We start from the raw sequence: 27,396 nt of genomic DNA, 5'->3' as shown, positions 1-27,396 counted from the left end.
AGATAAGTTTGTGAACATCTAGAGAAGCAGAAGTCAATAGGGGAGAAAAGCATTCCATAATCAGACATCTGATATGTAAAACACTGTTTCCTACATATTTTATATTTCAATATAAAATCGTTATTTAATTTATTCCTTATCACATAATGTTTATAAATGGACATTTTAAAAATGATCATACGTTTAAAATAACATGAACATTCCAAATAACTTTATTGAATCTATATAAAAATTTCCCCAAGCTTATTTTTTTCCTTATCAAAATACCTGGAAATATATTTCTCCCATTACATTAATGATTAGTTTGAAATTTTATCTAGATATATTGACTAAAGAGAAAGAGAAGGGTGGGCAAGTTATTCAAGCAAAAGTGAGTTATTAATGTTAGAGAGATGCAGTGCTTTTTAATTTGCCAGATTAAATAGGTCTTAAGGCTAATTACTGCCTGGTTTTCATTTTATTTTGAATAAGGTTATATAGGCAATTAGTTTTCAACACGTGAGGCAGCTCCAAACACGTTTTTTTTTTCCCTTTCTTAAGGTAGGTGTGCAGTTGAGAAGGATTGAGAGATTACGCTCACATTCAGAAAAAAAGAATCATAAAGAATTGATCGTGTTTTTGATGTCTTTATAGGAAGAATGATAGCATGAAATACAGGTCTGGTAGACACTCATCGTGATTACTTTTTACCTATAGGATGTTTTGAGATCCAATATACTATTTCTAAGCCTTTGGTGGACCCTATTACAGCTTATCATACTGCCACATGGGAACTCATTTGAAACACATTCAGAATAAGTATCACGTCTTATCAACTTTTCGTTCATGCCAAGTAACCTATATATACAATACAACAGAGATGCACACACACACACACAAACACACACAAATACATGTTATAAGTATTAGATCAATAAAAAATGTGCTGGATCATTGATTCAGTATTACATTCTGATCTCCTTGATTTTGCCATGCTTTCATCATCTGAATAAAACTCCTTGTTGAAATGGTTCTCCTAAAATTCTATCTGTTATCCAAGGACAAGTTCCAGTAATACCTATTTCATGAAGGTGTTTCTCTAAAACGCCTAAATGCATTTGAACTTTTCTTTGTCTCAAATCCTCTATGATACTTACTATTTTCTACCTTATACCGTGACAACTTTTGCACTACGTTACTGTCAACACTGGAATGTGCCTTCCTTGAAAGACTAGCCTTATTTTATCTGCTATTTATATTTTTATAAGATAAACTCATATATTTATTGAAAGCCTAGTCTACTCCAGGTATGTTAGAAGACAGGAGATGAAATTGTTTATTGAGAATATACAAGCTTTTACGCATGATTTCTATACAGTCTTTTAATCTTCACAATCAGGTTAAGAGCTAGTTTATGTTATCTCAAATTTGTGGATGAAAAATTAAAGATGAGAGATAGCTGTCTTATTTTCCAGTAAGACACAGAGCCAAGTTTAGTTTCTTTGAACCCAAATCCATGACCTGTCCATTGTACAACATTAACTCTTCATAATGTTAAAGGTTTCTTTGAAATCAATGATTATGGACAAACTTTATTTACATGTCAGGGACAAATTCTACTAAAATAATATGCTCAATAAAAATGACTTTAGTGTCCATTATTTTGCTAAGAGTATCCTTGACTTCCTTATTTCTCAGACTATAGATCAGGGGATTCAACATGGGGATCACCACTGTGTAAGACACAGACACCACTTTGACTGTGTGCCTGGAGTTTTTGGAATTGTGCACATGGTAGAGAAAGAGGATGGTGCCATGAAAGATGGTGATGGTGGTCAGGTGTGAGGCACAGGTCGGGATGGCATTGGGGCACCCACTGGCTGAACACATCTTGAGGATGGTGACAAAGATAAATACATACGACACGAGAATAATGAGTAATGTGCTGACCCCATTAAAGGTGGCAAAAATGAAAAGCAGCAACTGGTTAAAATAAGTATCAGAGTAAGAGAGGGACTGCAATGAGGAGAATTCACAGAAGAAATGATTAACTTTGTTCAAACTCAGAAATGATAATTTGATAGCAGAACATGTGAGTATCAAGGAACAAGCTACTCCCCATGCATATGATCTGACCACTAGCATGGCGCAAAATTTTTGGGACAAAGCAGCTGTGTAGAGCAGACGGTTACAAATGGCCACAAAGCAGTCTGTTTACTTTTATGCAAGATATGCTAAATGTCTAAATTTTTTTTTCGGACATCTTCATTTCTGGCCTGCCGGTATGTGGAAATGATCTCTCACTGCAGTCTCTTTGTGTTTTTTTTTTTTTTTTTTTCAGATTGGCACCTGAGCTAACAACTATTGCCAATCTTGCATTTTTTTTCTTCTCCCCAAAGCCCACAGTATATAGTTGTATATTCTAGGTGTGAGTGCCTCTGGTTCTGCTATGTGGGACACCTCCTCAGCATAGCCTGACGAGCAGCACCATGTCCTAGACCGGGATCTAAGCAAGCGAAACCCCAGGACACTGAAGGGGAGCACGCGAACTTAACCACACAGCCAGGGGGTCGGACCCCTAAATGTCTAAAATTTTAAAGCATGATTTAACCCATTTAAAATTTTTCTTTAAGTAAAAACAATACAATTATTTATTTGTTTTTTTAGGTCTCAATTGTAATTTTTAATATTTACAATAAGAATAAGAATATGAATAGGAAGGATTGGTTATTTTAAATCAAATCCTCCCATAACACTTTCAAATTCCTTGAATATTTTAAGTTCATCAAAGATAAGCCTAGCATAATATGATGACTGATTATGTCAGCCCTATAATCAGTAAAAAAAATGAGAAATTTCTAAACAAATCAATTTTTGTATCATGTGTTCCCACTGTGACATTAAGAAGGAACATCCCTAACACTTTTCATTTGTGCCTTTGTTGTTACTTCCATATAGCACTTTAATCTTTGTTTTTCTCTCTTACCCAGAAAATCTGCTTTCAAAATTAATCCTAATTTTTTTCAGAGAGTATGCTCTTCAGCTCACGGAGTCCTAAATGTCAATCCTTCCTCATTGCTTGAGGACTAATAAAATTGGAAGTAATGATAAAGATAACCTAGTCTATCTCTTTATTCAGAGGTGACAAAACAACAGCTGGAGAATCTTGGCTTTCCTAATGATAAAAAATGTAAATAAGGACCCATCTACCCATCTGTGACTAGATCCCAGATCCCCAGACTCCCAGCCCTGGATCCATTTTATTAGCCAGACTCTGATCCATGTTTCTGTTTAGATACTAACATATTTCCTTTGTTAATCATCATACATTTAATTGAAAACTAGAGGCACTAAACCTGTGGGAAATAGTTTAGTGACAGAGTACATGCCACAGAGTTATACTGGAAAGCACTAGAAAGATTGTAAATTGGTGGTGGTACTACACTATAAAGACTTTTCTTGAGAAAATAGTAATAAAAATAATTATATTTCTCTAAATGAGAAATTATCTTTCTCTAAATTATATTTTTCTATATTTCTCTTAGAACTTGCCAACAGTTCTAAGAGCGTACCATTCTCAAAACCTCTTTCTCTATCATTTCTGGTAAGATTCTCTCTGGTCACACAACCAAGGAAATGGATTTCAGGTGGGTCATCATAAAAATGTCAGATCATATGCAAAATGGAGACACTCAAGGGCCCTCTGTCCCTACACTCATAAATTTGAGTATTAAAGACAACATCAAAAAGCAATCCATTGCAAAGCCAGACACTGTAATTATCAAACTTTTTTCCTGATACAATATTTAATTTGGCCAAGGCATTTAAGAATTCATTTTAAACTAACGTTATATTTAATATAATGGTTCCTGTGTCCCAAATGCTATATAGAAAATATAACAGCTAAAGTATTCTTTCCTATAATTGTTTTCTCCATTTTGTTTTAGTTTTTGCTCTCAGGGAACACATGTGGTTCCTGCTTTATAATCTCAATGAAAGTTAGTCCTTTTCAATTTTTATCACTAGAGAATCTATTCAATCTCTGCTTGTTTAATTTTATTTAAATATTTGTCTCTTCTACCTCGACTCCCCTTCAAAAAATTTATAGCATCAAGACAATGCACATTCCCCTAAAATCTCAGAGCTCTTCCCATCCCCACTACCCCAGTACCTGTTGTTCATAGGACGTCAGTGAGGAGCTCACCTGAGCCAGGCCCTCTAACACAAAGCTCTGTAAAGTAAATGCTCATCCTTTTCTTGCACATTCAGATAAGTGACTTGCAGTGGCTAAATATTTCTCAAGAACTGTCTAAATTAAAAGGGTAAATTTCCCCTCACACTGTTTTCTACATACTCCACATTGAAATTAATATCAATCTGTCTTTGGAGTCCTAAAACAAACCTGCTGATGGCAAAGGGAGGACCTCTTCTGTTTGGAAGGGATGCATGCGTTCTTATAGCTATAGTCACCACCTTTGGGACATGAACCCTAGAGACAACCTATTGTCTCATATTCTTGAGGTCATTAAATAACCAATTAACATTAATTACCTTTCTCTGATGCAATTCTTGTGTACTAGAAAACTGGAGCAGCGTTAGGGGAATTTCACCTGAAAATTTATATTTTAAGGTCACTTCTCTCAGCCTTCTGATCACTTGCGTACCTTCGTACAATTAACAAAATTATGTAATTATAAAAGTCATCATTATCAAATATTACTCAACTGACAACTATATGCTGAGCATAGCCCTCTTGCTTCTTACTATCCACTCTCACGATAATGGAGAAGTGTGAAGATCCATCTTTTAGGTCATCATAATCCATTGACAGTTAAAGCAGAAATATTTACAAAGTTAAACATTAAGTTGGGACAATGATCTAGTTCCTCTCAAATCTTTGTCCTATTTTATTACACTTTCTTGCCTCTGCTTTCTCCAGATAGTTTGACCTCTTTGCTTTTGTGCTTGCTTTTTGTTTCTCAAAAAATGCTGCACACTCCTTCTTTATGGTCTTTTTTCCCAGTATTTCCTCGTTGCTGGAATGCTTTCTCTTAAGTTTTTGCTCAAAGCACGTTTTCAGTGAAATCTTGCTTAAACATACTATTATAATGCAGGAGCTACTTCACTACCCAATTTAGTGTTGAAGTACTTTGCGTAGTTCAAATATATATTTTTAATCTTTATTCATTTCATTTATTATATATTGTTTGTTTCTCCTGCCAGAATAAACGTCCAGGAAAGCAGAGATTTTTGACTGCTTTGTTCACTGATATATTCCAACCTCCTAGATCAGCACAAAGTAAGTGTACCATCAATCTTTACTGAGTGATAAATATGGACTTTTAAGGAACTGGGAATAGAACCAAACTTATCAGAACTATGAGGAAAGTGAATGCAGAGAGGTTAGGTCACAGAAAACAATAAGGGTGTTTTTAGAAGTGATTATTGACACTGGGCAGTCAAAATAAAAGAAAAGAAAAATAAACCAAAAGAAATGTCCACTCTTCTGAATTTTCTATCTCTAGTTAGAAACCAGGAAAAGAAGGTTCAGTATGTAATGAGGATACATACTTGCTCATTTATTCATTCATTCAATAAATATTTATTACAGGTTTATCCTGAGCTAGGTATTGGGGAAAAAGAGAAAGAATATCCCTTTGTAAACAATTATATTTAATGGGAATACAAAAAACCAGATGAATATATAATCATTTTCCAGTAATTATAAATGCAAAAATATATAATTGAAGGCATCATTTTAAATAGGGAGGTCAAAAAAGCCCTTAGTGTGGTGCTATTTGAATATGGACCATTAGGAAGTGAGAGAGCAAATTATGGAAATACCTGGGGGAGGAGGGTTGAGTTTGGGCCAAGTGGAATAGCAAATACAGCCTGTTTTCAAGTAAACAGTCAGCTTTTTTTATGCATCTCAGTAATTCTGCAATTTGTTGTGATATTCCAAGCTTTCTAAACCTGTTTTGCAAAAATATAACTTGGATATTTCAGAATAACATTATTTATGGCAGAAAGAAAAAGAGGAAGCCTATATGGGTATATTTATGGGTTTCCTTTAAAGCTGTGTTTATGTCACTATGTTGGTATTTCTTAGCACAATAACGAAGTATGCGATGACATTAGTTGAATACTTTTGCAGTACATTTCATTAAGAAATTACTGTTAAATAAATTCAGATCTGCAGAAATAATCTGGATGATAAAACTAAAAAAGTTTTATCTATATAATTTTAAAACTTTGTCTTTTGAAGATATTCAAGGAAACAAAAAATACTTCAATCAATGCTACAAGCCTCAAAACAAGGAACTATGAGAACTGCTACACTGATTTTTTTCTGCCCCAAATGTATTTTTGGCCAAAAGTGCTGCATGTTGCTTGGAAAACAGGACCTTGTTTACTGTTCTTTGTCCTGAAGTGTCAAGACATTTTAGGGACACTGAGTCCCAGCCTGCCAACTCTATAAATTTGAGTCATTTAAAATATAATTCTACTTATAGGGTATTATATTTCTCAATCAATCTACTTGCTAAGAAAACTAGGTAAGTAATAGGAGTTTACAAAAAACGCAATCACTAATAAAATAAACATTTGATTAAACATTCATGCCAAAATTGCACCTAACAAAAATAATAACAGATTATTATATAATGTAATGCCAAACCTATGTTTAAATTTCCCCAATTGTCTCAAAGTTATATTTTCACAGTTAGTTTGAGCCAAGAATCAAACAAATTTGATTGGTATAATTAAATTGTCTTTACTATGTAACATTCTGCTCTGTGTATTATGTATACCTTCCTTTGTGTGTGTGTGTATGAGACTGTAGAAATATGTGTGATCAGGTAAGTTTTGGAAAAGCTGGAACATTTGTAGAATGCTGTATGTTCTGTATTTGGCTTATTGCTTCGTCGTCATTTGCCTTGTTCTGCACCAGCACTTTTACACTGATACTCAGGAAGTTTTATCAGTTCAGGTTGAGTCTTTAGTTTCTTTTAGGCAAGACTTCTTCACAGGTGGTTCTGACTAAGGCCAGTAGCTTCAAATTGTGAGGTATAGGTTAACTAGTTGTCTGACCTTTAGTGCTGCTTAGTCTGATCTGTAGATCATGTAGCGTCAGAATCATTATTTCCTTTCAACATTTCCCATCAACTTTTCACTTAATGACTTTAATAGCTATTGGAATCATTGCCCTGATCCATTTTTTAATGTGTTCTAAAATTGTGAATTTCTAATTCTGCTCTTTTTTCTGCTTTTATTTCTTCTGAATTTCCCCTCATAAACTATTAGGTAACCCTGAAATACAATTCATAAAGGAAAGACAGAAAAAATGTTAATCTCCTTTATTTGCCAATTTTCAGCGTTATGAATTGATACCCCAGCAACCATTAAAAGCAACCAATAATTTATTTTTTCTTTTTTAGTATCTAGATTAAAATTTTTAGATTTAAACACATTTTATGCCTATAAATTAATTTCAGTCAATATTCAATTTATGTTAACTAAATCCTGTGTGAGCCCTTTGAAATTGCCTCCTATCTCTCTTTGAAATGATCCACTAGCGAACTAGCCATTCACAGCATTCTTGCTTTCTGGAAAATTAGGTTGTTCCAGGCTCATTACATTTTCTTCCTCAGACTTCAAATCAGCTATTTGTCTAGAAAACTCTGGTTCTGTTTAGAGAGCAAAGATTTCCTTTTAGAGAAAATTTTGGGAATAGGAATGTTCATTGCCATTGGGTTGTCATTATGAGTGGTACTTTTTTTGAGAAAAAAAATTGTTTCAAACTAAATTTCGATTTCAAAATAAGATGAAAGTTTTGTACTTACCTTACCTTACTTTAGACCTGTAACTCTTCTATTATGCTGACAAGCTTTGTTTCAATGATATTTCAATAATTATTTATTCACTTTATGCTAAAATAAATATTGCGCAATAGGAGGTAGACTCAAATTGCTTTGTTTAAAGTCTTTTATGGAAAATGTTTTACACTTTGTGGCTATGTGTAACCATTATAGCTAGACTCATTTGTTTTCAAATTTTAGAGATATTTTTGTTTACTTTTTGACATAAATATACGTTTTTTCAACTATGCACAATATTGCATTTCCAACAAATCAGGGCTATATTGTAATGTACATTCCCGAAAGATTTCTTTCATCTCCTCTTATCTTTATTAGTTTTCATTGTATTTTTCCTACTTCTCTCACAGAACTTATCTTACTATAAAAACTTTTCAGTGTGTTGTCTTTATTCAATTAAGAAAAATTTCTGGGGGGACATTCTACAACAATCTATGGAAACCTCCCTCTTTCCATTTTCACAGCTGTATACTTCTTTATTGTGACCCATAGCTTAATCAACCACCTTCATATTGGATTTTATCCAGTCTGTTGTTATTATCAATAATGCTTGTGATTATGTTATTTAGATATATTTTGTTTATCTTTGGAATAGCCTCCCAGAACAGTGAATGCTTAGAAAGAGGATAAATGCATACGTAATTCTTCTATTATTTCAAGTCACATGTAACATGCTACCTTCCTGCTAATGTGTAAAAATGTCTGTTTCCCTGAAGATTCACTTACAGGATATGTCATTATACTTTTGGATTTCTCCCATTCTGATAGATGAGAAATATTAGCTCAGGGCAGTTTTCATTTGTATTTTTATTATTTATTATGAGTGAGGTTGAATAATTCTTCATATATTTATGGGCTATTTGCATTCTATTATATAGACTATTTTATTATATCATGTTTATTTTCTACAGTATTTTCATTTTCTTCTCTGCTATATTGGACATAAGTGGCGACTTTTTCTCAGCTTTTCATTTGCCATTTTAATTTCTTATCTGTTTTTTGGCCAAGAAGTTTCGTATATTCACGTAATCTAAGTTTTAAACTTGTTTTTAGAACTCTCTTTTGCTGTGTGAAATAAGGAAGAGATGTAATTTTATCTTTTTCTCATATGGTTATTTTCTCCAATATCACAATCGTTTAATAGAAGGAACTTTGTAATTTATTTTGAATTCTATAGAGTTAGCCTTCCTGTTATAATTTGCTTAAGTTTTTAGAGTGTTTGTTGCTAGACCTTTGTGCTCATTTAGGCATTCATATAAACATTGGTACAGAAGTTTTGAAACATGATTCCTCAATATTACCAGGTAAAATGCATATTACATTCATCTTGGTCCTAATGCATATGAACTAGACTAGACTAGAAAACACTTGTAGAGATTTCTAGACCTCATAGTACCTGGAATGCAGTCTTTTGAGTAATAATAGCCAAAATTAATCTAGGTATAGTGAAATGACTTGAGAGATTATCCTTTCTGAAGGACAAAACTAATCCTTGTGGTTTCTCAGATTCATAGCCTCAGAGGCACTACAGTGAAAGAGCACTAGATTTAGAGTCATCAGAGTTGAGTTCCTGTCTTAAATTAACCATTTTATTCATCTCTAGGCTAGTTTCTTCAACTTCTATGTCATCACCTAAACAATAGATGTAACTGTCCTTGCTGAAAGTACTTCTCAGCATAAGCTGACTGTAAGAAAGCATAAGACTGTGCTTTCAGAGAATTCACAGAACCCAAGGAATGAAGGTGTCAGAAAAGCATCACCCCCACTTTTATCACACATCATATCTATCTATATCTCCCAACAAAGACACAATACTTCAGTGACATACAACACAAATAACTCCAAGGGATTTCAGTATACCAATTCACAATATATTAATGTCACAGTTACCACTAAAAACCTCATGCAAATATATGCTATAGGTTTAGGGCTCTGTTTCCATTGTTTTTAAAATTAAAAACATCTTTTGAGATTGGTTCAGGAAAATAGGACTCTTGTTACCATTAATTTCTGGAAGGCATCCTTCACATCTTTATTCCTCAGGCTATAGATCAGAGGATTCAACATGGGGTTGACTACTGTATAAAATACAGAGGCCACTTTGACAGTTTGCCGAGAGTTTTTGGAGTTGGGCACACAGTAAAGGGAAAGGATAGTCCCGTGGAAGATGGTGATGGCGGTGAGGTGGGAGGCACAGGTGGAGAAGGCTTTGTGACGCACGCTGGCAGAAGGGATGTTGAGTACAGTCGCAAAAATAAATACGTATGAAGCAAGAATGATGAGTAAAGTACTCACTTCATTGAAGGTGGCAAAACCGAAGAGCAGTAGGTGTGCAATGTGTATATCAGAGCTTGAGACAGCAATGAGAGCAGTATATTCACAGAAAAAGTGGTTGATTATGTTATGTCCAGAAAAATCTAACTGGAGAGCATAGCAAAGGAGTACCAAGGGGCCAAACATACCCCAGAGGTATGACCCAGCCACCAGGAGGGCACAGAGCCTCTGTGACATGGTCACTGTATAAAGCAGAGGATTACAGATGGCCACAAAGCGGTCATAGGCCATCACTGCCAGCAAGAAGGACTCAGTCACCACAGCAGTGCAGGACAGGAAGTACTGCAACATGCAGCTGGAGTAGAAGATGCTTTTATCAGCCATGACCAGGTTCTCAAGCAGCTTGGGAGTAACAATGGAAGAGTAACAAAAATCAACAAAAGAAAGGTGGCTAAGGAAAAAGTACATGGGAGTGTGAAATTTTGGGTTAATCTTTATGATTATTATCATCCCAAGATTTCCTACTACAGTCATAACATACATGATCAGAAACACAAGGAAGAGAGGAACCTGAAGCTCTGGGTAATCTGTGAAACCCAAGAGAACAAAAGTTGTCTCCACACTTAGATTTCTTGCAACCATCATCACAATGCTGTTAAAGGAAGGGGGTGGAAGAAGAGAGTTGTTTCTGTCAAAGAGAAGATTTATGGACGTGAGTGACAAACAAGTCATGACTTTCTATGGTAGTGAAAAGAATATGAGAAGAGTTATTGGTGCTAGTTTTGTCCATATAGAACATGCCTCATGCAGATAACTGCTATGGATATACCAAACCAAGCTGAGTCTCTGAAACATCTTTGCATTTCCATTGCAATTTGTGTCTCCATAAGAAATTCTTATATTGTAGTGTGCACATCCACACATTGGCTAGTAGCATAGCATGCACCTAACTGATCAGAAATATTTGCACATAAATGCTTAAACTAGTTAAGGAGTCTGTAAAAAATGTGAACTGATTGCCTCAAAGAACAACATATATTGCTATTGTATTTTGCCTATACACACAGATCAACTAAAATCTTCAAGATAATATGCTTTTATTTTAGGAATAATTTAAAATGTTAGAGAAATCTAGGAAGAGAGGCTATCAATCCAATTTTAGCACCTTTTGTTCAGTAAAGGCTACACCTCTCATTGACTAGCTTAGCTGCTGAGGGTTGAGGAACATAGGAGAACCTTCCGACTTATCAGGGTAGTGTGAAGTTTATTAGGGTTTATAGTCTAAAGATTAGCTTCTGTTGCAGCCTAGATATTGTATAGATCTCTCTTAATGTTCTGAAGATTGATCAGGTAAGAATACTTTCAGAACTAAGTAATTCTCATTTTTGTGAAAGTTTGTATACCAATTTAAGATGCATATAAAGAGATATTTAAATATCCATTCCTAGGTGGAAAGTTTATTCTATTCCTCATGAAATGTTGGCCAATAGACTTGAAGCCAAATATTTCCATGAGCATTAACTTCTGTCTTTAATATTATTGCACTGAGAATTGGGTAACATTTACAGTGACTTACAAAAAAAAATAGAAGACCCCAGTTACCATATCAGGAAAATAATATTTTACCTGTCTCATAGAAAACTTGAATAAGCTTCCCTGCTGCAGAGAAACAGGCCACTACCCTCCTGTTTCTCTGTAAGCTGAGTATAACTGGGGCGCCAAGGCTCTTACATTCAACTAGATAGCCCTGGGGACTCAAACTCTGGAGAATCATTAGCAACATATTCCTCACAAGAATCAAAACAAGTAATTAAGGCAAATGCTAGTTACCTTGTACCATTTTTAACGACTGGAATTTCCTTGAAATTACATAGAAAAATTGCATCTTGAAATTGATTACCAGGCCTTGTTTGCACCTAATTAAAATGTCCTTTGGACATCAACCAAACTAAAATAGGCGGTATTTCTCAAATCATGCCTTATCTCCAACAAAATTCAGTTGGCTTCTTGATTTTGAGGGCAGCATATACTAGTTTAGGCAGGTTATTCCAACCCATTTATAAAGTTACCCAAAGGGTTGTCCATTTTGAATGAATCTCCAAACAAGAGAAAGTTCTAACAAGTCCAGTCTGTCATGCCAGCTGCTGTGCTAAATAGGTCATATTACTCAGCATATGTGATTGTTCTTCAAGTGTATTTGCAGATAAGTGTTGTTCATAACTTTGTATAAACTTCTATAGTGAGTTACAGATCAGACTTTCAGGATTTTAAAGCAATAACTTCCTCTGCGGAAAACTAATCACCTTTTGGAAAACAGCTTCTGACTTTTTAATTGACCCTAATAGAGACTGAATGATTGACAATAGGCTACTAAGTTACTATGCAACCTACACTTTCCATCATGAACTGGCTGTTTTCTATCTCACCAATCCAGAATATTAGGCGTGCACAGCAGTCAACAATGCTCCTGTTACTGAGCAAGTGGTACAGATGACCATGGTCCACACTCTTGTTGTATTGCTTTCTGTTTCACAGCCTGAACTTGTAGCCTCATAAGGTATTCCCTACTACAAACTGAATATGGAAGGAAGAATCGGGGCCTTATTTTCAGATGATTCTACATGATATGCTGGCACCGCACAAAAAATGGACATTTGCAGCACTACAACCCTACACCACACAAACGTGGACATTTGCAGAACAATAATCCTGCCTTGGGATGTTCCTGAAAGACAGCTGTGAAAGAAAATTCATCTAGTATTCAGAAATTCAAGAAGTGTCACTGGAACACTGGAAGAAGATTTTTTAAACTCAGTTATAGGAAAAACTCCGTTGACAATACTTTAGAGAGATGGAATACTTGCTTCCAGAATGTGCTATATGCTCTAAATCTGAAACCAGTATATACTGCTGTTTTTCCAATAATTTATTGGACCCAGAATTTATGGGTTCAGGATGGAAATAGGAGTGGAGCTATCCCCTATTATTCTTAATGACCACCAGCTAAATCTCTGCTTCCCATAAGTGGACCAATGAGCTCTACTAGTTTAGAGGAGTGATGCTTCCCTAGGGAATTCAGTGATGAACCCATTAAGCTGGAACTGTGACTTTGATAAAGAACATGTGGAGGTGATGTTAAATAGATTCTGGAGTAGAGGAACCAAGATGCCTTACAGCTTCCACTTCTAATCTCTTCAAACACTGTTCTGTGATCACCACACAAGGAAGCCAGTGTAATCTACCAGTGGATGAGAGATTCTGTGGGAGAATACTGAGGCACCCAAGCCAACAGCCAGCACCAAGACACCTAACAAAAGAATGATACCATTTTAGAAGTTGTAGCTCCAGTAGAGCTCCCAAATTATTGCAGCCACGAGATGAGCCCGGGTGAGACTGGCAGAAGAATCATGCATTCAGCCCCCAGAATGGTGAGAAGTAACAAATTGTTTTTAGCCACTAAGTCCTGGGGTGTTTTTTTTTCCCTCAGCAAAAAGAAGTGAAATATGCTTCTAGCTACTTTCAACTTTAAAGCACTGAGAGACTGAGTTGAAACAAATGAACATTTACCTATTATTTTTTAGAACGTTACATTGCAGACTGGATTAAAGACTCTTTCATAACCTTGTGCCATTTCATTCCCTTCTCTCTTTCCTCAATGATAAGCAGCATATTTAATTTGGTGATTTTCATTTCCATGATATTATTTATTATTCGTGAATATCCATAACCAATATATAGAGTGCATTTTACTTTTGATCTATTTAAATGATATTAGGCAAGATTTCTGAGATTTACAGCCAACTGGTATATTTTTGAATGCAATCACTTTAACTTATACAGTGTTCAATTGTATGACTACAATCACTTTTTCTTCCTTTTTTTTTTTTTTTTTTTTTTTTTTTTTTTTTTGCTGAAGGAGTTTCACCCTGAGTTAACATCTGCTCCCAATCTTCCTCTTTTCTTTTGTATGTGAGCCACAACCACAGTATAGTCACTGACAGGTGAATGCTGTATGTGTGTGCCTTGGAAGCGAACCTGGACAGCCACATCATAGGATGTTGAACTTAACCAGTAGGCAACCTGGCTGGCCCTATATCACTCTTTTCATGCCTATTTAGACTATTTCCATTTCTGTCATTACAAACAATGTGCAGCTGCAGACTATTTTGTACAGCTCTTTTTTGGCATATGTGCTTGAGTTTCTCAAGAGCAATGGTTTGCCACAGATTTTCATGCCATGATATACACAGAAAATAATATTTGGAGGATGCACAAGGGTGAACTGAAGATGATTTTTTCATATAATTTTTTAAAAAAAATTATCACCATTTATTTACTTTCTTTAATTTGTCATAGATATTTCTATATTTTAGATATTGATCGTTAGTCAGTTAAATATGTTGCAAAATTTTTCTCTTATTCTAAAGCTTCTCTTTTCAATGTTGCCTTGTGTTTCAGGGGAATATGCTTTAATTTTAATGTGGTAACATTTATTTTGCTTTATGAATGTTGGCTTGCTCTGCATCATAAAGAAATTCTCATTTCTTTTTTCTTATTTTTCTTTTTTTTTATGGCAGTAACACTGGTTTAGGGGCCAGCCCAATGGCCGAGTGGTTAACTTCACCTGCTCCACTTTGGCAGCCCAGGGTTTTGCCGGTTGGGACCCTGGGCACGGACGTGGCACCATTCACCAGCCCATGCTAAGGCAGCCTCCCACGTAGCACACCAGAAGGACCTACAACTGGAGTGTACAATTATGTACTGGGGGGCTTTTGGGGAAAGAAGAAGAAAAAAAAAGAAGATTGGCAACAGATGTTAGCTCAGGTACCATCTTTAAAAAATAAACAAACACCAGTTTATGACATTATATAAATTTCAGGTGTACAGTGTTATATATTTCAATTTCTCTGTAGATTTTTATCTTCTACTTATGAGTGAGATCATCGGTATTTGACTTTCTCCCTCTGACTTATTTCACTTAGTATAATACCCTAAAGGTGTATTTTGTCTTAAGAGAAGCCAACTTATATAAGAATTCTTAATAGAAACATTAATATAGCAGGCAAGTATATTTTGCTTACAGAGAGATTCCACTGATATTTTGTAGAGTATTTACATGTTTCAGATCCTTTTTCTTGTGAATTATTCCTGAAACCTAAGCATTTTTGAGATGCTATACTTCAAGATTAATGGTAGTGATACATTATTTCTATCTTTCCTATAGGCAAGAATTATCACTTGGCCAGTGCCCAAAAGCAACTTAGCCAGAAATAGATGGGATGATTCAGAAGTATTCTGGCACTTAATTCAAACTTTAAAAAATTTCTCTCATCTTTGTGAACCAGGATCATTCTAATCGGGGGTTATTACTTATCAATTATATACAGAACCCTACACTTTTGAGTTTCTGAGTCTGGCAATCCAAATGAACCAAAATTTCCTGTCATATTAACTATAATACTGAATAAACTCTTGAATTTTTCTGTAATCTGAATTAAGCTCTGAAAGAGAAAGATGTCTAAATTGAACCTATACAGTTAAAAAAAATTAAGCTCAAACCTAATTATGAGAGATACTGTTGATGATAAAGGCATCATTTTTGTGGTTCTGACAAGTGTAGGATAGTCAAGTGGTAATATAATATCCAACTAAAACTAAATACTTAAAATTAGACAAAGACATATTTTTCACAGTACAAGAATCTGCAGTAGAAGCATTCCTATAAACAAACAAGGTCACCTTTGATTATATTATTTCTGTTTTTTGGCCTTTAGAATCTCAAGTGGGGGCCATATTCATTGAAGGTTCATCACCCAAGGTCGGTAAACAGGGTGTAATACTAAATATTGTCAATTTAGTCTGAACTTCTTATTTCATTCCTTCTTTTATTCATCCAGTAAGTATTCATTGAAGGCATGATGTGTTTCTAGGCACTTTTGTAGGCAATAGAGAAATAAGATACAAAAATAATACAAGAAATTTCTGTCCTCTTGGATTTTATGTTCTACTGGAATACGCAAATAACAGACAAATAAGTTATTGCATGTGTTTAAAATATCATCTATTGCTATGAAAAAATATAAACCAGGTTAGAGGGCTAAGAAGTGACTATCTCATTAGATTAGGTTTTCAGGGAAAGATTCTCTGAGAAGGTGACATTTGAATAAACACATAATTTCATAGAAATATATTTATTAAGATTAGATTGAGTACTAAAATATTTTACAGCCTATCTATTAACTTCCTCACAGCCTCTTTCATATTTTCATACCTCAAGCTATAAGTCAATGAGTTCAGCATGGGGATTAGCACAGCATAAAACACAGACCATACTTAACAATTGCCCATGAGTTTTTGGAGTTGGGCCCAATGTAGAGAGAAAGGATGAGGGTGAGCTGGAAGGCAGATGTGGGGAGTACTCTGTGATGCCCACAGGTGGTAAGTATCTACAGGATAGTGATGAAAATGAAAGCTAGGAAGTGATGACTATGAGCATTCTTCATTTATTAAAGTTAGCTAAAGTAAAAAGAAAATTATCTGGAGGAAGTGAACAGCGTCTAAAACGGAAACAAAACACTCATAAAAAATATGTTAATTGTTGGACTCACAATAACCAATACAATGAGAGAATGAGCGTAAGGTTACAGACAGTGCCCAAATGTAGCATCCAGCCAGAAGGATGGAGTACCACTTCTGTGACATGGCAACCATGTGAAGCAGAAGCTTACAAACATCCAGGAAGTGGTTATAGACTAGCACTGCTAAGAATGAGATTTTGTTTTTGTTTTTTTGAAGAATTGCATGTGGTTTAAGAGGAAAGAGAGAACAGCAGTAATCATCACCTTTTGTACATTATATAGTCCCCTAACAGGTTTCCACTTTCTACCTCTCTCTTCTCTCAGGGTTTGTTCTCAGCATCAGCCAGAGTATTTCTTATAAAATTTAAATGAGATCATATCACTCTTCTAACACCCTGCAGTGTTTCCCTATTTCACTCAAACTAAAAGCCAAAGTTCTTAAAATGTCCTATGAAGCCCTGACTGATAGTATTTCCTGCATTTCTGCCTTCTTGTCCTACTGTTGTCTCCCTGGCTCACTTTTGCAGAGAGTTTGCAAAGGTAAACTATTCAAAGAAACTGAAAATGAAGAGTATACCAGGACTACAAGGACTACGAAAATTTTATTTCTCTAACTTAAATGTTTCATATTTTTATAAAATTGTGCTTGTTGTAAAGTTTGTGTGATTATTAAAATTTCATAAATAATATTATTTTCATTATTATTCCAATTGTTGCCAATAGAAGAAAGGAGAAATAAGGAGTTCACATTACAGGCTCCCTAATGACTCCATACACAATTAGACATGATTCTACACCAGCTGAATTTTATCCAAAATAAAAATATGTTTGTTTAGACACTTGCTACTTAGATTCTGGTCCAATGGCCGATAATAGGAAGATCTCTTTTAAGTTTATTAGAACGTAGCCTCTTGGCCCCCACTGCACCCAAATCTTCATTTTATAGCACCCCTAGATGACTTGCAGGAATAAAAACATTTGAAAAATCTCTTGTTTTGATTACCTTAGGTTTGATGGATATTCTTGTGCTTTGACAAGATATTCCACTAAATTAAAAATAAATAAATGAACATACTCAAATATTTTTTTCTGCCTTTTTCTGTGTTGTCATCTTCTTTCCTCTTTTATTCAGAAATGCAAGGCCAAAGACAATTTACCCTTTCTCCATATACAGGCCACTGTACCACAAAGTATGTAATAAAAAAATTCGCTTTCAAGGGTAACAACTGACAATGCTTAATTTATTATAAGCCTCTTGGAAGGGGGAGTGTATATATTCTACACCACCACACACACACACACACGCACACACACAGAAAGAGAGAGAAACATTTAAGTCTCCCTGGTGGAATTGAAATGAAAAGGTTTCTATTTCATTTCCCAGTGTGAACAAACCTTGAGCAGGATTATATGGAAAATGTGCCTTACAGTGTATTGGCAATTGGTCAGAATATTATGATAAAATTACGTGGAATCTCTGTTTTATAGCTAAGGAAAATTAAAAGTAAAGTATCTGTTTTTTTGTATTTTAAAATTGCCTATTTATTCTCACGTATAAGACAAGGTTTTGTGGTATACCCTTATAGTACAAGGTGAAGTTAGAAAGTTTTATTTGAGATGAACACACTTGCTCTTAAGATGCAATTACTATTTAATCACTAAAGTGACAGAGCAACAGCATTGGCGATCTGCACAGTGCGTATACCGGGGAACCTTGTGTGATACAAACCATGATTAGCAAGAGATAAATAAAGATAACATTTTGATTTTCTCTAACAGAGTCAGTCACCGGGTTAATATTAACAAAAGAATAATAAATATAGAGGATTTTTCAATCAAAACAGTTGAAACCATGCCATATTTGTCTGCCAGATGAAGCTATGCCATGCAGGTGAAATGTGTAATTAACCAAAGATTAACATTTTAAAGCAAAACAAGGATTATACAAACTACTTTTAAAATGTATTATGATATTTATTGTTAGTAAAGAGAATTTACAGAATCAAGTTTGGCACATCAGATTGTGAGATATCTGAATTTAGTAACTATGAACTTTTCATTTTTGGTCCCCTTGGTAATCCTTCCAGAAATTCATATAAAAACAATATTTTTATATATTTGGAAGCATCATGTTTAACATCACTTCCTGTACTATAATACAAGTACAAGACACCCTTTGGGAAAAAGGAGTAAATAACTGTGCCAGATCTTAGAGATAGTGCCTCCAGATTCTCATTGCTAATTCTTCCATATTCACACTCCTAGTTAGCTACAGTGTCTCAAAATTCCACTGTAACTCTGACATTCTCATTGCTTAAATATAATGGAAGAATGGCTTAAAAATGATTTACCACACCAATATAGGATTCAACAGATTTAGATTTAATGGTCTGATATTTACTGTTAAATAAAATCCCCAGCATTGCTGCAGTAAACTAGCAAAAACTTGTTGGCTTGAACAATGGATATTTATTCCCTCACGGTTCTCAAGAGCAGAAGCCTGAAATGAATGTGCTGGCAGGACCATGCTCATTTTGAAAATGCTGGAGGAGAATCCTTTCTTGTGTCCTCTAGATTCTGCTGGATCCTGGAGCCCCCTTGTTGGTAGCAGCAAACATCAATCTCTGCCTCCATCTTCACAAAGGCTTCTTCCCTATGTGTCTCCATGTGTCATTTACTGTCTCTTATAAAGACTCACTCATAAGATTCAGGGCCCATCCTAATCCAGAATGATCTCACCTTGATCCTTACCTTTATTACATCTACAGAGACACTATTACTATATGTCATCACATTCTGAGCATCTTGGTGGACACGGATATTTTGGGGACACTTCCACCCACAACATTTATGTTACTTCACAGATATTTCACCAAACATTGAAGTGAATAGAAGTCAAATGATCAAATAACTAGTTTATTACAATAGATTTAAAAATCTGGTAAGTTGACTAGATAATTTAAATCATCATCTCTACTAGAAGCATTAAACAATCTCAATATATTCAATAAAATTCCTTTTGGAAATACAAATCTTCAACAAAATTGTATTGAGTAATTCATTAATTTCTTGACACTCTCCTTCACATCTTTGTTCCTGAGGCTATAGATCAGAGGATTCAGCATGGAAGTCACCACTGTATAAAATATAGAACCCAATTTGACTGTAAGCCATGAGTTTTTGGAATTGGGTACACAATAAAGGAACAGGATAGTCCCATAGAAAATGGCAATTGCAGTCAGGTGGGAGGCACAAGTGGAGAGGCCTTTTTGGCATCCACTAGCAGAAGGTATTTTTATGACAGTAACAAAAATGAATATATAAGTAGTGAGGAAGATTACTAGGCTGCTCGCCTCATTGAATATGGTGATGATAAAACAAAGCACTTGGCTGATGTAAGGGTCAGAACAGGAGATAGAGACAATGGTTGAGTGGTCACAGAAAATATTATTTATTATGTTAGACCCACAAAAGGATAATGCCAGGAGAGAATATGTGAGTATCAGAGAAGAGACTATACCCCATGTGTAGGGCCCAGCCACCAATGATGCACAGAACTTTTGGGACATTACTACTGTGTAGAGCAGAGGGTTGCAAACTGCCACAAAGCGGTCATAGGCCATCACTGCCAACATGAATGTTTCTGCCACCCCAAATATACAAGCCAAGAAGAATTGTGTGATGCATCCTATGAAAGAGATAGTTCTGTCTTCCACAACCAAGTTCTCCAACAGTTTGGGTGTAACTGTAGTGGAATAACAAAAATCAACAAAGGACAATTGGCAGAGAAAAAAATACATGGGGGTGTGGAGTTTAGGACTGATACTGATTATCATGATCATGCCCAGGTTCCCCACCACAGTGACCATGTAGACGGTCAAGAATACCAGGAACAGGGGTACCTGGAGGCCTGGATATTCTGAGAAGCCCAAGAGGGTAAATGTGGTTCCAGCACTCTGATTTCCTTCAGCTAGCAACATGATTGTTGTTGAAGAAAATCTGAAATAATGATAATAAAAATTGTAGTTGTGGTAGTATATTTATATAACACTTACCATGTGGCAGGGATTGTGCTAACACATTACAATATATTAATTTCGATCTTCAAATACCACCATGAATTGTAAAACAAGTAGCTCCATATTTTACACAAGGAAATTGAGGCATATATAAGTTAAGCAACTTGCTAGAGGTTACACAGCTTGTTAGTGATAAGTTGGGTTTTGAAGTTGACCTGAGTGCCAGAATTTGAATTAAGTGTAGGGTTAGACAGAATAGTATTCTACACTGTTGTAGAAAAATATGTGTCTTTCACACTTCTATCGTTCTGAAGATCTGTGTTTTTTTAATAACACTAATATAACAATGAAAATAAATTAAGCACAAAAATTTATAAGGGAGCAATCAGGAGAAGTAAAGCATTAGAGGCAATCATACTTCTAGAGTTATAATATTCAAATTGAGGATCATAGGAAAGGCAGCATTTATGAGTCACCACAAGAATTTTCAAGCTGTGAAAAAAATATATAGACGTCGAAGGAAGTATAGCCCTGTGTATCTTCAGGCTTTCCTTTGGTTTATCCTGATGCTACAGTAACGGCCTTAGTGTTCTAAAAACAATATAGAAACCTGATAAAATGTGGAAGTTGCATTTATGACATGCTGTTCCCTCACTCCTGTATTTTCTTTCTTACTAAAGTTTGTCTCACTTAATGTCACTGATGCTGTCAACGTGCTCATCTAGATTCCTTGATCGTTATCTTCTTTCTATTATTATTTTTTAATCTGATATCTTTTCTCTGAATATTATAACATTAAATACTCAGAGAAAATCTGAATTGGAGAATAACTTATAATGTGTTTTGCTCAAGCCTTCTATATTCTCTAATATATATTTTCTATATTCTTGATAAATGATATGGTAATAAACACTAATGGTTACATAATCATCCTCCAAATTTCTGGTGGTACAAACATTGGTTTTGGTTAAAAGCTACATATGCGATTAGCCTGTTTTGAATCATGTAATCTTTGTTATATTTGTATATGTCATTTTGAGAAAACAAAAGCATCTGTATTCTCAAGTGGCTCATAAGCACACAATTATCTTTAATCATTTAAAAATATTTTTAAAAATAAGGTTATAATAACAAGAAGCACATGTCTGAAATGTTTCAGTTAATAAAAGACTATTAGCAGGACTCCTATAGGTGAAGACACTATTTTAGTTCTGTCTGACTAGGTCAAGGTAGAAAGAAGCTATTAACTCATTTGTAGCTAAATGCTTGCTTTGTTTGTTTGTCTATGTTTGTTTTTAAGGAAGATTAACCCTGAGCTAACGTCTGCTGCCTATCCTCCTTTTTTGCTGAAGAAGATTGGCCCTGAGATAACATCTTCCTGTATTTTATATGTGGGACGCTTGCCACAGCATGGCTTAAAAAGCAGTGCATAGGTCCACACCTGGAATCTGAACCCTCGAATCCTGGGCCGCTGAAGTGGAAAGTGCGAACGAACTTAACTGCTGCGCCACTGGGATGACCCTACTAAACGCTTTCTTGACACTCAAAAAAATGTATTTCCTACATGTAGAAAAGAGAATGGGCTGGAAAGTGGCAAAGAGCTAACGACAGACCAGCATAATGAAAGAAGTATGGACTTGAAACATAGATTTAAATTCAATTCCAGGCATTGTCATTTACTGAGTTATCTTTGGTGAATTCCTTGAATTTTCTGAGCCTCAACTTCTTTATCAGTAATAAGGGCATAATACATGTTTCATAGATTTATAAGTATTAAATTATGAAATGATGTTAATATACTTAGCACAGAGTTTGACAATTGTGGAGTCTGGGAGATGTAGGTTTCTTCACCCTCCCCATTTAACTCTTAGTGCTATGACTAATTGGTACTTTCAAATCCTTATATTATTTTTAAAAATCAAAGAAATAGATCAAGGGCCAAGGCGGGCAGTAATGAACATGTGGGTACAATTTGGGACATCAAAGTGAAGCTCAGCTCCCTTTCTGGGATCTCCTCTTCACCCTGTTTGTCTTAATTCACCCCTTACTGTCCTTCAATAAATTGTCTGTTTTTCGCTTGCTTTCTCATTATTATATGATTCTTTTGTCCTCCCTTTCGAATCTAAGTTTGGTGCCTGTGGGAGACTTAGCAAACTGCAATCATTACTCAGGTGGATTATGGCAGCTGAGGCACAGCCAACTTCCCTGTAGTGCTGCTAGCTTGCACTGTGAGAACATCAGCTTCCTCTTCCCTTGACTTCTATGGTTATTATGATAGTCTTTGGCTCCAAAAACTTTGATTTCTCCCTATTAGCTAATTCTAAATGTGTCTACTCCGTTCTACCTAAAGCTGTACACTAGTTGATCCCTAGTCTCAATCTTCTTTAATCATGCTGATATTCTCAGCTTATAGTGAAGAACTTTTGCTCCTTTATTCCTTGGCTTATTTGATTTTTCTCTTCTTTCACCTGGAACGTCCTCTTTTTCTAGTATACTTATGTAGCACTTGCAATATATAAAGCTGTAAATGAAAATCACTATCACCAAGAAAAGTTCCTTTTTCATTCCAGCAATCTTAGTTTACCTGCAGACATTACTATTAGGAAATCAAAATTTTCGTGATATATTGTGTTCACTATTTCTTTATACATATTATTGTTATCTCCTTTCTACAAGATTGTGAGAGTTTGAGGACATTCTCTGATCTTATAATACTCTTTTAAAAATTTTCAGTGTGACTTTACTATGCTAGGCACATGGTGAGTATCCTCAAAGCCAAAATCAAGATGATACCACAGGGAAGGGGGAAGAGATCAAAATTCAGTAACTTGAGCTTTTGGGAAGATGAACTCAGGAGACATTATGGCATTTAGACTAACAAAGAATGCTCCCATCCTCAAAGGCTGCAGGACCTCAATGTCCCCCATATAAGGGAAAGGTAACACAAGATGGATCACCCAACCTGAAACCAACTCACCTGAAGTTTCCGTTTCTATTATTAAGGGTCTCTAATGAAGTCCTTACTCAAACTTGAAACATTATTAAAATATTGAGAAGTTTGTAAGTGTATCAGGAGTCCACAATAAATTTTAATTAAAGTGATGAGAGTATCTTTATTAATATCCAGAACAAATCAGAGAGAGAAAGAAAGAGGAGGGAGAGAGAGACAGAGATTTGGAAGCTGAATCTGACTCCTAGGAGCAAACTGTTAGGCTTATGTACTCCTCCATGACCTCAGGGATGTAGACCCTAGAGAATTCTTATTGAGCTGTTTCTTTTTATATCACAAACTCAGAAATTAGATTGAATGCTCTCCTATATGACATTTTACAAGAATGTAATTTCTTCTAAATTGTTGGAGATAATTCTTCATGAAGCCAACTCATGAATTTCTTTTAAAATATGAATTGTAGAAAATATACAAATTGACTTAGAAAACGTGATTACTAAAGTAAATGGCAAAGGGAAAGATAAATCAGCTGAAATGAAACCATTCAGAGAGAACCTCTGTTAATATTTGCTGCATGATTTTTCTGTCTTTTTCTATGAATTATGTGTGTGTCTTGAAATACATAAACAACGTAACTTGGATTTTGTCTTTTGCATTTAATATAAAGTAATCATTATTGTCCCTGGAAACATTGATTCACGTCACTGGAACTAATTTGCATTTTGTTACAAATATGGGCAATCTGCTCTTGTAAGCTTATGTTAGTACAGTTGAATAATATAATCCTTTTGTGTCCATACCTTCTTAAAAATGACAAATGTATTTTGGAAGCACGTTTAACTCCGAAATCAGAACGTCAGACAATCCATTGGTTCCACCACACCCAAATATCACCCAGTTAGTTGCACTTATGCATTCCCTGGGCCCCTGGCAACTTGACTAACACATGACAGGCTCTACCAGGAACCCCTAACACAACAGAGGCTATTTATCACAAGGCATAGGATTATTTATTGTAGATGACATGGCCTTGCTCCAGAATCTGAGGGATCTGCATTGTTATTTTCCCATTGGGATTGGTGTGAGTTCCACACTGTATCTGCTTCTCACCACTGACCTCTGCACCTTGGACTAGCTCTGCAGCCAATTTCTGCCCCAGTGTCATTCAAAGCTAGCAACCGTCTGTGTCACATGGTATATGAGTTTTCTATGCTCCATAATAAATTACCACCTACTCAGTGACTTAAAATAATGCATATTTTTATATCACAGTTTCTAGAGGACACAGTCTAGTTACCACCTATCTGGGTTTTCTGGACTCTCCAGGGTGTCATCAGGCTACAATTCAGGCATCAGTCAGAGCTGTGGTTTCATAGGAGGCTCAAGAGGGGAAAAGTCCCCTTCCAAGCCCCTCAAGTTTGGAGCATATTTAATTTCCTTGCATACATAGGACGGAGGTACCCATTTTCTTGCTGGCCGTTGGTCAGCCACTACTCTCAGATCCGAGAAGCCACCTGCAGTTCCTTGTTGCATGGTCTTCTTTGTAGGCCCTCTCACAACATATCTTACTTCTTCAAAGCTAGAAAAGAAGAATCTTTCTAACCTCAGGGAGGTCCCAGTTTTTCTTTCAAGGGCTTTTGCTAATTAAATTAAGGCCACCCAGGATAAACTCCCATTTAACTAACTAGAAAAGAACAGATTTTGGACTTTAGTTATACATGCAGGAGTATTCATTTTGCTATATAACAGAAACTAACCAAGGAGATGACATCCCCTTACCTTTTCCATATGGTATTGGATAGAAGCAAGTCACAGGTCTCATGTGCACACAATTGGAGGAGACTACACAAAGGTAGATACACCAGAAAGTTGTAATCAATTATCTTAAGGGTTGTTTATCAGACTTGGTAAAACAGTTAGAGCAGTATTCCTAGGTGTGGAATGTGTTGCCTCTAAAAACTTAAAAGAGGTCTTCCAAGAGTTGTGCTTTCTCACTTCTGGTAGAGGACAGACGATGCAATAATTTGTCTTTTATTTTGGAAAGGATTCCCTGGAATGTTTCTGACTACTTCACCCCTAAATACATCATTGAAGTGGCAGGTCCCTGAATTTCATCTTTCCTTCGTTTCGTACTAAAGCCTTCATCATACAAGCCACTTCCTTGTTTATCTTGTTGGTTAGTATGATGCTATCAATGTAATGGACTGGTGTGATGTTCTGCAGCATGTTCAGGTTGCAGAGATTTCTTCAAACCATATCGTGACAGAGAGCTGGAGAATTCACACTGCCCTGAACAAAACTTTAAAGAAATACTTTTATCCATCCCATGGTAATGTGAATTGTTTATGATTTTCATTTACAATTAAAAAGGAAAAGAATACATTTGCCAAGTCAATGATTGCATACCATATCCCATAAGCCACATTCATCTGCTCAGGGGGAACTAGTTGGTTGAGTTTTCCATAGTATACGGTCATTTTACAAGATCCATCTGGTTTCCTTCTACTTGAAGAACTATTGTTATGATTTCCTTTACTGTAAATCCACTGAAGACCTTCCTTTAGCTTTTTGACCTGAAAAGACTTTGCACTATCTATATTTTTAAAGAATAATTCTTAGACACAAGATCATAGTTCTGAAGTTATTTTCTTCACCAATGTAACAATGTCACTCATTGTCTTCTACCTTCCATTCTTCATTGGAGAATCAGTCATGGTCTTCTGCTTCAAGTAGGAGAGTGAAGATCATTGCAGATCAACATTTCCCCTGAAACAACATTTTTAAAAAGGCAAATTGCAAAAAAAAATGTTTGAATGAAAAATTAAAACAATTAGGACTGGATAATTAAAATTTCAAAATGGAAAGAGACCCTCCTTGGTGAGCTGGCAGTCATCAGCTGTTTCCTTCACTGTACACATTTTCTGATTTGGGGAAAAGGCTAAGTTCCAGGTTTGGTGTTTTCAGAGGGGGACTACTGAGAAAACAAAGAATCCAGTAATGCTTTGTGGACACACAAGAATTTATTGAAAATTGAAAACTTAAGAGACCTCAAGGTAATGATGAATTCTTCCCACAGGGCATTTTTTATATTCTGCATGGAGGGCTGGGGATCTGAACCAGAAAGGCAGATTGAAAGTACTACACAAACGTCATGGTGCTTAGGAGAACAAATCTGACAAGAGAATTGAGACCTTCCACAAAATCTTGATTATTTTCCCCTCACAATATTTGTCTGCCTGTTAAGCTGCATTGGGTAGCAGGAGAGACGGCTAAACTCAAACTTCAGAGAGTAGAGCTCAGTCATTATCAGCTTTTCATATCTGAAGGAGACGCACACTTGTCAGGTCTCAATCAATACTCCAGCCAACTCAAGGAGCAGGAAGGACAATAGAATGGCTGACTCTTGAGAAAACTTTTTTTTTCCCTCCAGCTTGCTCACTTTGATGGGCTTGTTTACTTATCTCTGGGATATCTCTTTTCCCCTTATACCCCAGCAATCGTTCCAGTGATCCTTCCAGTACGTTTAAGACAAATCACTCTTCTAATTTCTCTCTCTTTAAAAACCAAGAACAGCTGTTTTCTTGTCCTGATCAGATGTTGACTCGTATCAGCAGGGTCTGGTTTTTTCTCAGAAATAATAGCAATTTGAAAACTATTATTCTATGTACAAACTAAACTCTCACCTTGAACCTCAAAAGGACGATTACGTGAGGAGATAGTTA

General features: G+C 35.6%; 3 protein-coding genes across 3 annotated transcripts; all 3 read right to left on the bottom strand.

Annotated features, from left to right (window-relative positions):
• Window positions 1–1,575: 1,575 nt before the first annotated feature.
• Window positions 1,576–4,804, bottom strand: LOC139040869 (olfactory receptor 5D18-like). The gene is made up of 2 exons (XM_070488592.1): window positions 4,744–4,804; window positions 1,576–2,189 (listed from the first exon to the last, which is right to left on the bottom strand). Exons 1-2 carry the CDS (start codon window positions 4,802–4,804, stop codon window positions 1,576–1,578), a joined length of 675 nt encoding a protein of 224 aa, XP_070344693.1.
• Window positions 4,805–9,830: 5,026 nt separating this feature from the next.
• LOC139040868 (olfactory receptor 5D14-like) lies at window positions 9,831–10,859 on the bottom strand. The gene has a single exon (XM_070488591.1). It carries the CDS (start codon window positions 10,857–10,859, stop codon window positions 9,831–9,833), a length of 1,029 nt encoding a protein of 342 aa, XP_070344692.1.
• Window positions 10,860–19,740: 8,881 nt separating this feature from the next.
• On the bottom strand, window positions 19,741–20,685 carry LOC139040867 (olfactory receptor 5D13-like). Its single transcript, XM_070488590.1, has one exon. It carries the CDS (start codon window positions 20,683–20,685, stop codon window positions 19,741–19,743), a length of 945 nt encoding a protein of 314 aa, XP_070344691.1.
• Window positions 20,686–27,396: the final 6,711 nt, after the last annotated feature.

The sequence above is a fragment of the Equus asinus genome, chromosome 17 (genome assembly GCF_041296235.1).
Source record: "Equus asinus isolate D_3611 breed Donkey chromosome 17, EquAss-T2T_v2, whole genome shotgun sequence".
Classification (NCBI taxonomy): Eukaryota; Metazoa; Chordata; class Mammalia; order Perissodactyla; family Equidae; genus Equus; species Equus asinus.
The sequence above is the reverse complement of the archived record's forward strand: the minus strand, read 5'-3'. Positions and strand labels throughout refer to the sequence as shown.

Coding starts and splice junctions, on each gene's coding strand:
- LOC139040869 (XM_070488592.1), bottom strand. CDS start 4,804: ATGGATTATGATGACCTAAAAGATGGATCTTCACACTTCTCCATTATC. Junction 2,190..4,743: donor CATTATCGTGAGAGTGGATA/GTAAGAAGCAAG, acceptor AAAAGTAAACAG/ACTGCTTTGTGGCCATTTGT.
- LOC139040868 (XM_070488591.1), bottom strand. CDS start 10,859: ATGACTTGTTTGTCACTCACGTCCATAAATCTTCTCTTTGACAGAAAC.
- LOC139040867 (XM_070488590.1), bottom strand. CDS start 20,685: ATGTTGCTAGCTGAAGGAAATCAGAGTGCTGGAACCACATTTACCCTC.